Below are 11,996 nucleotides of genomic sequence, written 5' to 3' on the forward strand. Positions count from 1 at the left end.
GCTAGGTCTCCTGTGCCATACACAGGAGTTACCACCACGAATGACTTGGAATCCTGGGGAGTCCCTAAACCCACTGTGACAAAGGTGTGGGGAAAGCAGTTGCTGCAGAGTGCTAAGTGTCAGACTTCTGGACATTTGTTCCCAAGTTCTTACTCTGTGAGATGGTTAAGGCTGTTGAGACTATTAATACAGTGAATACAATATAGTTATCCCACACTATTCAGAATCTTTCTCTTTGATGCTAGAGTTTGGAGAACTTTGGATGAAATTTTTTCGTAGATCCCTTGCTGTCCAGAGTTGCTTGCTACATACTGCTTGAAACTGAGAAAACATAGATTCAAATAGTGTGGGATCCCTCACTATTCAAACCCTTGTTAGTAATACTCAGGAACTGGATAAATAAGTGAACAGCAAGGGAATCTCGTAATTTACTTAAAGGCTCACTATGAATTTAGAAGGCTTTAAGGTAACTAATTTGGGGTAACTAATAGGCATTCATGAAATCTTTGGGGGAAATGCCTTCTGGTTTTACAAACATTATATGTAAAGACCTGTTGTATATTTGGAAACTGCCTAAAGGTATAGTTTTTAGTCCTTAAAAAACAAATAAGCACCTATGTTAACGGTCTTCTGATGAACATGTTTGTGGTAACTGTGGATTAGTTTTGCAAAAGCATTGGTGTACCTGCAGCACAACTTGGTAAATAAATGTTACTTGGTGACTAGCACACTTTGATAGGAGTTTCCAGTACCCCAACAGATAATCACTTCTATATTATTTCCTATCAGTGTGAAAGTAGAAACAATTGTCACTACCTAGTGACTTACCTGTTTGAAAATAGGACAACGCAAACCATTTTGGAAGTTTTTAAATATGCTTTCCAAGCCCTGCACATTGTATTTTGGATTAAGCAGAAAAGTATAGAGCTGAATCACATTATGGTTGTTTTTTTTTAATTATTTTATCCATTTTTGGCTGCGTTGGGTCTTCGTTGCTGCACACGGGCTTTCTCTAGTTGTGGCGAGCGGGGGCTACTCTTCGTTGCGGTGCGCAGGCTTCTCATTGCGGTGGCTTCTCTTGTTGCAGAGCAGGGACTCTAGGCGCACGGGCTTCAGTAGTTGCCGCACACGGGCTCAGTAGTTGTGGCTTACAGGCTCTAGAGCGCAGGCTCAGTAGTTGTGGTGCACGGGCTTAGTTGCTCCACGGCATGTGGCATCTTCCTGGACCAGGACTTGAACCCGTGTCCCCTGCATTGGCAGGCGGATTTTTAACCACTGCGCCACCAGGGAAGCCCCACGTTATGTTTTATGTCTGTGTTTCCCTTCAAAATGATGTGAGATAACTTAAGTAACTTAGTTAAGTAGTTGTTACAAATTACAGAACCAGATGCCCTTTGAAGGAACAGTTTAGTATGTAAAGCAAACTGAACTTTTATTGTCTTTTTTAACCTCGATCAATTATTGTACTAGTAATTAGTCACAAGACAGTAGCATATGTGATCAGTGATTTAGTAAATTCAAGAGGAACATAAGTAAAGTTTTTTTTTTTAATTTATTTATTTTTGGCTGTGTTGGGTCTTCGTTTCTGTGCGAGGGCTTTCTCTAGTTGGCGAGCGGGGCCCACTCTTCATCACGGTTCGCGGGCCTCTCACTATCGCGGCCTCTCTTGTGGAGCACAGGCTCCAGACACACAGGCTCAGTAGTTATGGCTCACGGGCCCAGTTGCTCTGCGGCATGTGGGATCTTCCCAGACCAGGGCTCGAACCCGTGTCCCCTGCATTGGCAGGCAGATTCTCAACCACTGCGCCACCAGGGAAGCCCCCAGGAAACAGTTTTTAATTGTGTTTGTGTTAATAAAGGGTGGATCATTTTTCACTTATAACAAACTAAGTGTAAAGATAAATGGTCCCGTTCCTGTTTCCTACTCTCAACATACACACCCCCCTCAATATCATATTTCGTATACTTTCATTAGTGCTTTGGTTTCTTGTATGTTCTTAAAGCATGCACAGTAATCCACGCTTGATTTGCAAAATTTTGGCTGTTACTTGTCCTGAATTACTTGTTTCCATTTGGAAAATAGTGATGATAATGCCAGCCTGCTAGGTCATGGAGATAAATTTTAGAGTCCCTGCCTTCAAGGAGTTCAAAGTTACGTTAGGGGAGACAAGCAGGCCCAATCAGCTAAGTGCTGATAGAGGTAAGCACAGAGTCTTATGGGAATGCCTGCTTGTGCTGTTTATGATGAAAGAGACAAGGATGGCTTCCTAGAGGGTTTACCCTATGACTCCCAAAGGAAAAGGAGTTAGCCAGGAGATAAACGTTCCAGACAAAAGAAATTAAGTGTACACAGACATAGAGGAGAGATAAGTCACTCATTTGGAGTACTTGCTAGCAGGTTGTTATGACTGGAGGATTGGGTCCGAATGCCAGGAGATGCAGCTAAAGAGTTTGGAGGGCTGACCATGTGGCGTGCACTTAGGCATCATGGACGATCTCCCAGTGGTTCAAGGACGAGAGAGAAAGTGATGGGAGATGAGGCTAAGATCATGTAGTTATTTTCATTTAAGTGCTGTAAATGAGTTTGGATTTTTATCTTGAAAGACTCTGGGTTACTTTAAATAAATTTAAGCCAGGGAGTTTTCTGATTAAATTTATGCTTTAGAGAGAGAGAACTGGCAGGATAGATTGGAGTGGGTGAAGCCTACTGGGTCTAATTCGAAGGCTGTTGGAGTAATCTAAACAAGGATGGGGGATTGAATAAAGGCAGTAATAGTGAAAAAGGGTTGGAGATACAACATTAAGTAGGCAGAATCAACAGGGTTTGGTGATTGGTGAGGTATAGGGGTAAAAGAGAAGGTGACTCCCAGCTTTCTGATTTGGGTGGCTACATGATTGGAAGTTTATTAATTTAGAAAGAAAAATATAGAAGGGTAAGATTTGTGGGTGGGGGGAGAGAGCCAGATATATTGACAGATATGCCTGTGGAACACCGCATGTGAAAGAATCCAAAGATGACCTGTAACCATGTTTTCAAGTAATTGTTCCCTAGTTGCCCAGAGAGGTAGTGTGGAATTGTAGGAAAAAATCTGGGTCCGGAAACCATAATTAGATTCAGGCTCCAGTTTTTTGTGTTTTTTTGTTTTTTTTTGTTTTTTTGTGGCCACACTGCGCAGCTCGTGGGATCTTAGTTCCCTGACCAGGGATTGAACCCTGGCCCCGGCAGTGAAATTGCCAAGTCCTAACCACTGGACCGCCAGGGAATTCCCAGGCTCCAGTTCTGACATTTGTCGGTTTGATGAACTTTATCTTTGGGCCTCTTTCCTTGTCTGTGTAAATAAGAATAATGACACCTACTTTACAGGGTTGTGACAAATAAGAGAAAATGATAAAAGCACTTGGAAGACTGTACTTTCTACACATCTAAAGTATAATCAATCTCTTACAATTCCTAGATTTTATTGGGCTTATTAAACTAACTTTTTAAATAGCAGAAGCTCAAAAGATGTGCACTGAAAAGTGAATCTCTTTCCTACTTAAATAGATATCCCCAGAAGCAGTTACTGACATCGTTTTCTTATTTGTCCTTCCAGATATATTCTTTGCATTTTCAAGTAACCATAAACAGGCACACACAGACGTTTTGAAACAAACAAACAGGAGCATGCAATACAATGTTACGCCATTTAATTTATCTTGAACTCTTTTTAATGTGTGAAACATTCATGAATCTACTTAATTTTTTTCACTGTGGCTGCGTGGTATTTCAGTGTTTGGGTATACCATAATTGACTTAACCACTCCTGTGGATACACTTTTAGGTTGTTGCTAGTCTTTTACTATTACACACTGCGCTGCAGTAAACACACCTGTACATAATCTTTGTGTACATGTTCAAATAACTTAATTTTTGACAGCAGAATTGCCAAGTCACAGAATATGTGCATTGTAAATCTTGGCAAATATTATCAAGTTGCCCTTTAAAGAGGTTATGACAATTTTCATCTGTAGGCTTCATTTATAGTGAAAAATTATACACTATTAAAACTATTCTAGTTAGCAGTATCTCCCAACATTTGGGGAGTTGTAAAGGAGTTTCTATACCAACAATAATTCTAGGTGATTAGGTCTTCTCTCTCAAATTAATTTTTTCATCTCATGAAAATTATATAAAAAATAAGCTATAATTGTTTTGTCAGGGATAAAACACAGCTCAGAGTTACTTGACTGTGTCTGTTCCACATGAGTATGAGGGTCATGTCTAGGACCAGATCATCACTGAGGTTCCACCTCTGAAATCTTAGTCCTGTTCTCTACAAGCATCATCCTGTCTCTTGAATTCTCACTGCTTTCCTTACTTTGACTGTGGGAGTCTACCTCATTTAGCCTTCCTGTCTTTCCATACCCCTTTCCACATTCAGTATTTTTATTTAATTTTTTAGCGGACAATTTACATACCTCCCCCACCCCTTCCTTTAAGTTAGTGTGAAAATTTTCCATAATAAACTACTTAAAGAGAAGCTTTGGTCAAGAATGGAATGAAATAGCAGAACAAAACCCAAATCACTGCTGCTCTTTAAAAAGCCAACACTTTCACCAATTGTCCTCAAACAAAACACACAACAAGGTTTGCGCCATATGTGTCTTCAGTGTTTCCTGGCGGCCGGCTCTCCTGCCCAGGATGCAAATGGCGCAGCTGCCCGGTGCAGCCTGTCTGTCCTCATGCTGGATCTGGGAGGCTCGCTCAGCTTCACATTATCCGAAGGCCCTGGATAGAAGACTCTAAGGTCTTGAAATCCCAAATGGTCATGGCTCCATCGATACCAGTAGTGCAAAATTTGCGACAATCTTGCTTGTCCACCTCATAAATAGACACTTGAGCGATGCTGTTCTGGTACAGCATCTCCAGGGCCGTGTTGCGGTCCTCGGTTGTGGCCCGTTTGTCCATGTTGAGGAAGCGCTCCGTGGCCGACATGTTGCGCTGGATGCTCTGTTTTGGGATGTCTAGCTTGGAGGTGAAGGTCAAGCAACCGCGGTCGGCGCAGCTAAAGAGCATGGGGCAGCAGTCACGGCCGGCGGCCACGACGCCGTTCTCCGAGACGAAGTGCACACTCAGGAGGGGCAGGAACTCTGTCTTCAGAGTTGAGACCTGCACACTTTTTGAGGCATCGGCAACAGACACGGTGCTGTCGTGGCTGACCCAGGCCAGGCGGCTCCCGCTGGCGGAGAAGCTGACCCCGTGCACCCAGCCGCCAGTGCCACTGCCACCAAACTCTGACATCAGCTGACCAAAAGGCATCTTGCTGCCCCAGGGTGTACTGGCTGGCTGGCTTCTCATCCACTTCTTGAATGTAGGCAGAAAACACTCTGCCTTTGAAATCACAGGATCCTGCTGCCAGCAAGACGCTGTTGGGATCCAATCCAAGCTGAGGACCATGGAGCGAATGGGTTTTGGAATGTGCTTGCTTACCCACCAGTCATTTTTGGACTCAGAGTAACAAACAGAAATGAGTTGTGCCCTGCTGCCCACAGCAAATTTGTTCTGTAGCGGGGACCACTTGACAAAAGTGGCTGCACGGTTAATTCTCAGGATCACCAGGGTCGGCTTCCAGACACCGTCTTTCTGACTCCACACGTAGGCATTGCGGTCAGCCCCACAAGTGACGACGTGGTCACTCTTGGGAGCCCAGTCGATATCTGTGATGTGTCCGCTGTGCTCCTTGAGTTCATGAGCTTTCACCCGCTGGCTCCCGTTCTTCTCATAGATGTCGACTTCGTGGTTATTGGGGCTAAGGGCAATCTGGGTACGATCCCTGTTCCAGGCATGACAGGTGATTGGCTCTAGTAAAAACTGACGCAGGGACATTATCCTTAGTGCCTTCGAAGGACAGAAAGCTGGGGGTCGGGGCCGTCCGAACGGGCTCGGAGCGTTGAATTCGCGGACTCTGGTCAGTCAATGCGAACAGGCTCCGGCAGGCGCGGGCGGAGGACCGAGGCCCTGCTCCCTTTGGCTTTTGAACCCTACATCCTGGAATTAATTATTGCAGTCATTTACTTCTGCTCCCTGCTGAGCACTGCTGGAAAAAATTCTTATCAGACCTTAAGTTAGGCCTTTTGGTGTCTGATTTATATCTTTCCTAATTGGCATTCTAGACCTTCAGTGCAGCACTCAAGACCTCTGCCCACACCCCACCACAGCAGGTGACATGTTTATCTGACTTCCTACCCCCAACCTAGCTGTGTTGTAAACTATGTGGTTCCTCGTTGTCTCCTTCTGTTTTATTACAGAGAAAGATATTTCTCTTTTCTTCAAGGCCAATCCTGAATCCCACACCTTGATGTCTCCTCCAAGACCATGTTTCATCTGTCATTCCTACTACGCTCTCCTTCTCCGTTGGTTCCTTCTCCTTTAGCAAATAAGTAATGACTCTCTTCTGGCTTAGAGAACCTCTTATTGACATGTCCCCCTCTAGCCACGTCTCCTCTTTACTTCCAAGCCTTCTTGAAAGAATTTCTGTACTGACAGTTTCCATTAACTTGCCTCACTCATGCTCCCTTATCCCACTGTAGTGTGGCTTCTGATTCCACCATACCACTCACAGTGTTCTTGCTAGAGTTATTCCAATCCCCTGTTCTTATCCTACCTGATCTTTCTGTTCAGTTAGGCGCTGTTTATTACCTCATCTTCCTGAAATTTCTTTCTTAATTTTCCTCAGTGTTCTTTCCTTCTACTTCTGGCTATTCTTTTTGTTTTCTTTGCTTGCTTCATCTACCTGCTGTTTTAACTGGATGTTTTATTGGATTCTGTATCTGTATGTCAGTCCACCCTCTGTTTAGCTCCAGCTTTGTCTATGTAACTGTCTACCAGATTTTCCACTTTGCTTTGAGTACCTCAGACTCACTGACTCAAAAATGAATTTATAATCTTCCCTAGCACATCCCACTCCAAACCTACTGGGACTTCTCTGTTCTTTATTCTGGTTGGTATTCTAAGCCAGAGATCTGGGAGTCAGTATGACACCTCCCTCCTTACCCCTCACCTGCCATGCTGTTTTACACTTCTGTGCCTCTGCCTAGAATAACCTACTTCTTTCCTGTCCTTCGCTCATTCCATTCCAGGCAGAATTCATCACTCTCCTCCTCTGTACTGCTGCAGTCCCATTTCCCATTGCCCTCTTCTCTGTAACAGGCCTTCTGTGGTGCATTGCATTTGTTTATGTTCATGTATTTCACCTTCCTGAAATACTCTGGCCTATGATATGAAGTTTTTAAAAACAAGGACAGTTTATCTTCATTACCTAGCACGTGGCCTGGCAACACAATAATTGCTCAAAAGATGCTTGTGGAATGGAGAGGGGTGCATGTCCCCAAAAAAGAAATTGACCTTGATTTTTATCTAAGGGAAAATATACAATTTTTTAAGAAATGCAAAAACATGGAACAATATTCAGATCCAAATTTTATTTCTTTGCCAGAGCACAGATATAATTACAAGAATCATTAAAAACTTACTATTTCCACCTCTTAGAATAGTCTTTTGGATGTGGTGGAAACATCTGAGTTATAAATTCTGATCCTTCTTTCAAGAAGGTGCTATTAGAATTAACCAAAAAGAAAAAGCTTTTTGCATTTTCTGTTTTTCTTAATTTGTCAATATGATTTTTTTTCTATTCTAACAGGTGAAAAACCTTTTGAATGTCCAAATTGTCATGAACGATTTGCTAGAAATAGCACCCTCAAATGTCACCTGACTGCATGCCAAACTGGAGTGGGGGCAAAAAAGGGAAGAAAGAAGCTTTATGAATGTCAGGTATGTGTGGGTGTATTCCGTCCTTAGCAAAGGAGTCTGCGTTTGAAATCATTAGAAGTGAAGGGTGACAGACCTAGAGCAAAGGTATAGAGCTGACAACTTTAGAAAGAAATGAGAGTAAAGAACATCATTGTCCTGCTTTCATAAGTGGGAATAGTAATAGTAGTAGTTTTTGTTTTTACCCAACCCTAGATGATACCAATGTCAATAAAACTATGTCCTAAGTAACATAGTCTGAAACTATGGTTATTCTTAACCATAGAACAATCATTAGAATTCAGGAGTGGGGTGGAAGAGGCAGACCAGCTATAATTGGCGGCTCTTCCATGATTAGTGTGTATTTATCCCACATGGTGAAATTGTTCTTAATGTTGATATCACGGAAGAAATTATAACAGTGTTACTTTATAGTCCTTTAATATAGGCAATATTAAAATGTTTCCCCAAAAGGATTTAAGTTGTTAGCTAATCAGGTAAAACATCAAATAAACAAAAGAATTATGAAATTCCCTTAGACTATGTTACACATGTCATATTTATAACATTTTCAGAAAAATCTTCAACTTTTTTCTTATAGAGAATAAATGCATCCATATTTCCTTCAGTTTGAATATAAGTGTTAACACCAAATGTTTGGTTATTTCAGGTCTGTAATAGTGTGTTTAACAGCTGGGACCAGTTCAAAGATCACTTGGTAATACACACTGGAGATAAACCCAACCATTGCACTTTGTGTGACTTGTGGTTTATGCAAGGAAATGAATTAAGGAGGCATCTCAGTGATGCTCATAATATTTCAGAGCGTCTAGTAACTGAAGAAGTTCTTTCAGTAGAAACACGTGTGCAAACTGAACCTGTGACATCAATGACTATTATAGAACAAGTTGGGAAGGTGCACGTGTTACCATTGCTTCAGGTTCAAGTGGATTCGGCACAAGTGACTGTGGAACAGGTCCACCCAGATCTGCTCCAGGACAGCCAAGTGCACGATTCACATATGAACGAGCTTCCAGAACAGGTCCAGGTAAGTTATCTAGAAGTGGGTCGAATTCAGACTGAAGAAGGTACCGAAGTACATGTAGAGGAGCTGCATGTTGAACGGGTAAATCAGATGCCAATGGAAGTACAAACTGAGCTTCTAGAAGCAGACTTGGATCAAGTGACCCCTGAAATCATGAACCAAGAGGAGAGAGAGCCTACCCAAGCAGATGCTGCTGCGGCGGCCAGAGAAGATCACGAAGATGCTGAGGGTTTAGAGACCAAATCAACAGTGGATTCCCAAGCTGAAAAGTCAGAAAATGAGAACAGAACACCTATGCCAGTTTTAGAATGAAATAACAAATGAATATATTTTTAAATTTATGTGTTGAGTTTTTGAACTGATGATGGGCAGTGTGACTGTCCTTAAGCTAACAGACATGTGGACCAAAGTTAAGCTCGTTCCTGTTGTGTTGAACTGTTTCTGTTGAAACAAACTGATTTTCCCCCACTTGATGCCACAGAGGAGGGATCTTTTCCATAAGTGAATGGGAAGCTTTGAGAAGTATATTTCTGGAAAACTGAAATGGATTATATTCTTATTATATAGTTGGGTACGAATGTATCTATTTTCATTGTGGTAAGGGTTCTCCTTTCTCTCTTTGCCCAGTCATGTCCTTCCTCAAGTTTTTTTTTCCCCCATATTGTAAAATCAAACGTAAAATCATTAGAATACAAGTTTATGTATTCTAAGGCATGTTAGAACATTTGAATATATAGGAAACACAAGGCTGCATGAAGACAAGTGCATTGTTGCTGTGCAGTTACATCTTGGCTTCTGGCTTGCTTTAGCTGGAACAACACTCTCGTCTACCCTGACAGTCACAGATGTCATCTCTGCGACAGAAATGGTGGTGGTGGCGGCAAATTTCTAGAATGTTTAAAAACCAACCACACCCATGTGCCTTTTCAAATTCAACTAAACTTCTGTAAAGCGCCTCTGGGTCTTTCAGAGTTTGTGTTGCGAGGAGCAATGTAGGTCATGCTATAGCACTCGGTATTTTCCTTACAGTGACAGCTACCGGTTCTTTTTCACTTCAGTTAGATTGAGAAATTTCATTCAGTGGCGGCTGAAGGGCCATTTTCAATTGGGAAAATTCACTCATATCTGTGGTAAACTTTATTTTGATGAAAAGTTGCACTAGTATTTTACCACCAGATGAAAAAAAAGATGAGCATCACTTAAAAATTAATGTATTTAAAAGTACAGAGAAAAAACATGTATATAATATATTAGGCTTTGTTTTGAATGAATCTTTTTCCCCAATCCTTAATGTAAAGATCTTGTGCTATAACTTTTAAAGCCATACAAATAAGAGTGCTAAACTGTGGACTTAAAAGTAGGTGTGTAAATATTTTTAATCAGTATTACTTGGAAAATAAAATATAACAACCACATACACCAATATGCTATTTTCTTTACCTGTTAAATATTGGGAGATATTTACATTTTTAAAGTAAACTTTAAAATTATGTGTTCATGACTCTTTTTTCACCTTACCAGTGTGGAAGTTGGTTTGTGGTCAGAGATGTCTTCTCATCTGTATTAACATGACTGATAACACGAATTGAGATATAAAATTCTCAGTACACATCTCCAGTCCCCAAAAATCAGTTCAAAAGAGGAAGGAGGAAGAGGTTGATATTTGCTCTTCTGTATGGTGGAGCACAATAGCCAATGGGATTTTAGTACAGCCTATTTTAAAAATACTTTCTCCACTTACTAGTGTGTTAAATTTAAAAGATCAATTCAACATGACTTTTAGTAATGCTGATGTTAAATGGTATCACATTTTATGAAATTACTGAAGAGGATGGCTTTACGCAACTGGAGAAGTCATGGATTTAAAGATAATAGGAATTAGAAGGTGGTTTTTATTTTAGGATCAAAGTGTATGAACATTTCCAAGTCTGTTCTCTTTGGCAGTTGGGTATCTGCTACAAAGCTTATATTTTTATTTATATATATATATTTTTTTTCTTTTTTTGAAGTCAGAAAATACTGATGATAGAATTATATCATATTGAATTTTTCAGTTTGCCTTAAGATGTCCACGTTCCTGAGTTAGTTGTAGTTTAAAGAAATGTTTACATTCCTGACATAACAGTGGTCTCAAGTATATAAATTATTAGTTAGTATCTAGTGAATTTTGAATGCTGAAAATAGCTCATGCTGTGCCCTTAAGCCAAGGTATGAAACAAGGTTTATTTTTAAACATAATCTTTCTAGAGCCCTGACCACAAGGTAGAGATCAGGGACAAAGGCACAGCAAAGCATTAAAATTATCATTTGAGTTTTTAGATTTGGCAAGACCTTTCAGAACAGGTTTGAGGCACAGGTATAGTTCATTTTACTTTTCCCAAAAGTGAAGGCTGTATCAGTGTGCTCCAAATGCCAGTAAATTTGATTGCAGAAGAGAGAAAGCTACCCACTGGTGGTAAACCTTAGGTTGACTGGGACTTGGCAGTTCATAAAGCATTTTACAGTAACAGCTATTAAAAACCATGATGTATATTGAAGTACTGAACTGGGTATTTTGTTCCTCTCACTTTACTCCTACTGGAGTTTTTAGCTAGGTCTACAGTGTGACACCTGGGCAGTAGTGCCAGACATTGGTCATCATAGGAATCCCAAGAGCACTGGAGAATGATAGGAGAGCCTCTTCTATCTCCCCTACTCCACTGTTCCAACAGCAGTTCTTTGATTATCTGACACCAACTGGGTTTCCTTCAATTCTGACAGTACCAAGAGTTAACGTAGATTCCAGAAGTTAGAAGTACCACAAGATTGCCCCCACTTCAGACACCAGCCGACAATAGAGTCCCCAGGGTACCCACACTTCTGCCTGGCCAACTACAAATTAGGTGTTCCCACCCCTTCCCAGGTTCAGTAATGTGCTCGAATGACCCAGAATTCAGGAGAGCACTGTACTTAGGAGTGTAGTTTTATTATAAAGGATACAAACCAGGAACAGATGGGAGGAAGGACATGCACAGGGCAAAGTTGGGGGGAGAAGTGTGCAGCACTTCCCTGTCCTGTGCTGGTGCTGCACCCTCCCAGCACATGGGTGTGTTTACCCAGATGCTCCTTTAACATTGTTAAGTTTCATTACCTAGACATGATTAAGTTATTGGCCATTGATTATTG

General features: G+C 41.2%; 1 protein-coding gene and 1 pseudogene across 2 annotated transcripts in view; one reads left to right on the forward strand and one right to left on the reverse strand.

Annotated features, from left to right (window-relative positions):
- The window catches only part of ZNF131 (zinc finger protein 131), a 31,854-nt gene extending 21,612 nt beyond the window's left edge, over positions 1-10,242 (forward strand). The window contains exons 7-8 of one of the 2 annotated variants that reach the window (XM_065874853.1): positions 7,680-7,810; positions 8,457-10,242. In XM_065874853.1, the coding sequence (XP_065730925.1) occupies positions 7,680-7,810; positions 8,457-9,143 (818 nt within the window). In that variant the 3' untranslated portion in view covers positions 9,144-10,242. The remainder of the gene's footprint in view (positions 1-7,679; positions 7,811-8,456) is intronic. The other variant, XM_065874852.1, reaches the window with a different exon arrangement.
- Positions 4,751-5,954, reverse strand: LOC136120973 (actin-related protein 2/3 complex subunit 1A pseudogene; annotated as a pseudogene).
- Positions 10,243-11,996: the final 1,754 nt, after the last annotated feature.

The sequence above is a fragment of the Phocoena phocoena genome, chromosome 3 (genome assembly GCF_963924675.1).
Source record: "Phocoena phocoena chromosome 3, mPhoPho1.1, whole genome shotgun sequence".
Lineage (NCBI taxonomy): Eukaryota > Metazoa > Chordata > Mammalia > Artiodactyla > Phocoenidae > Phocoena > Phocoena phocoena.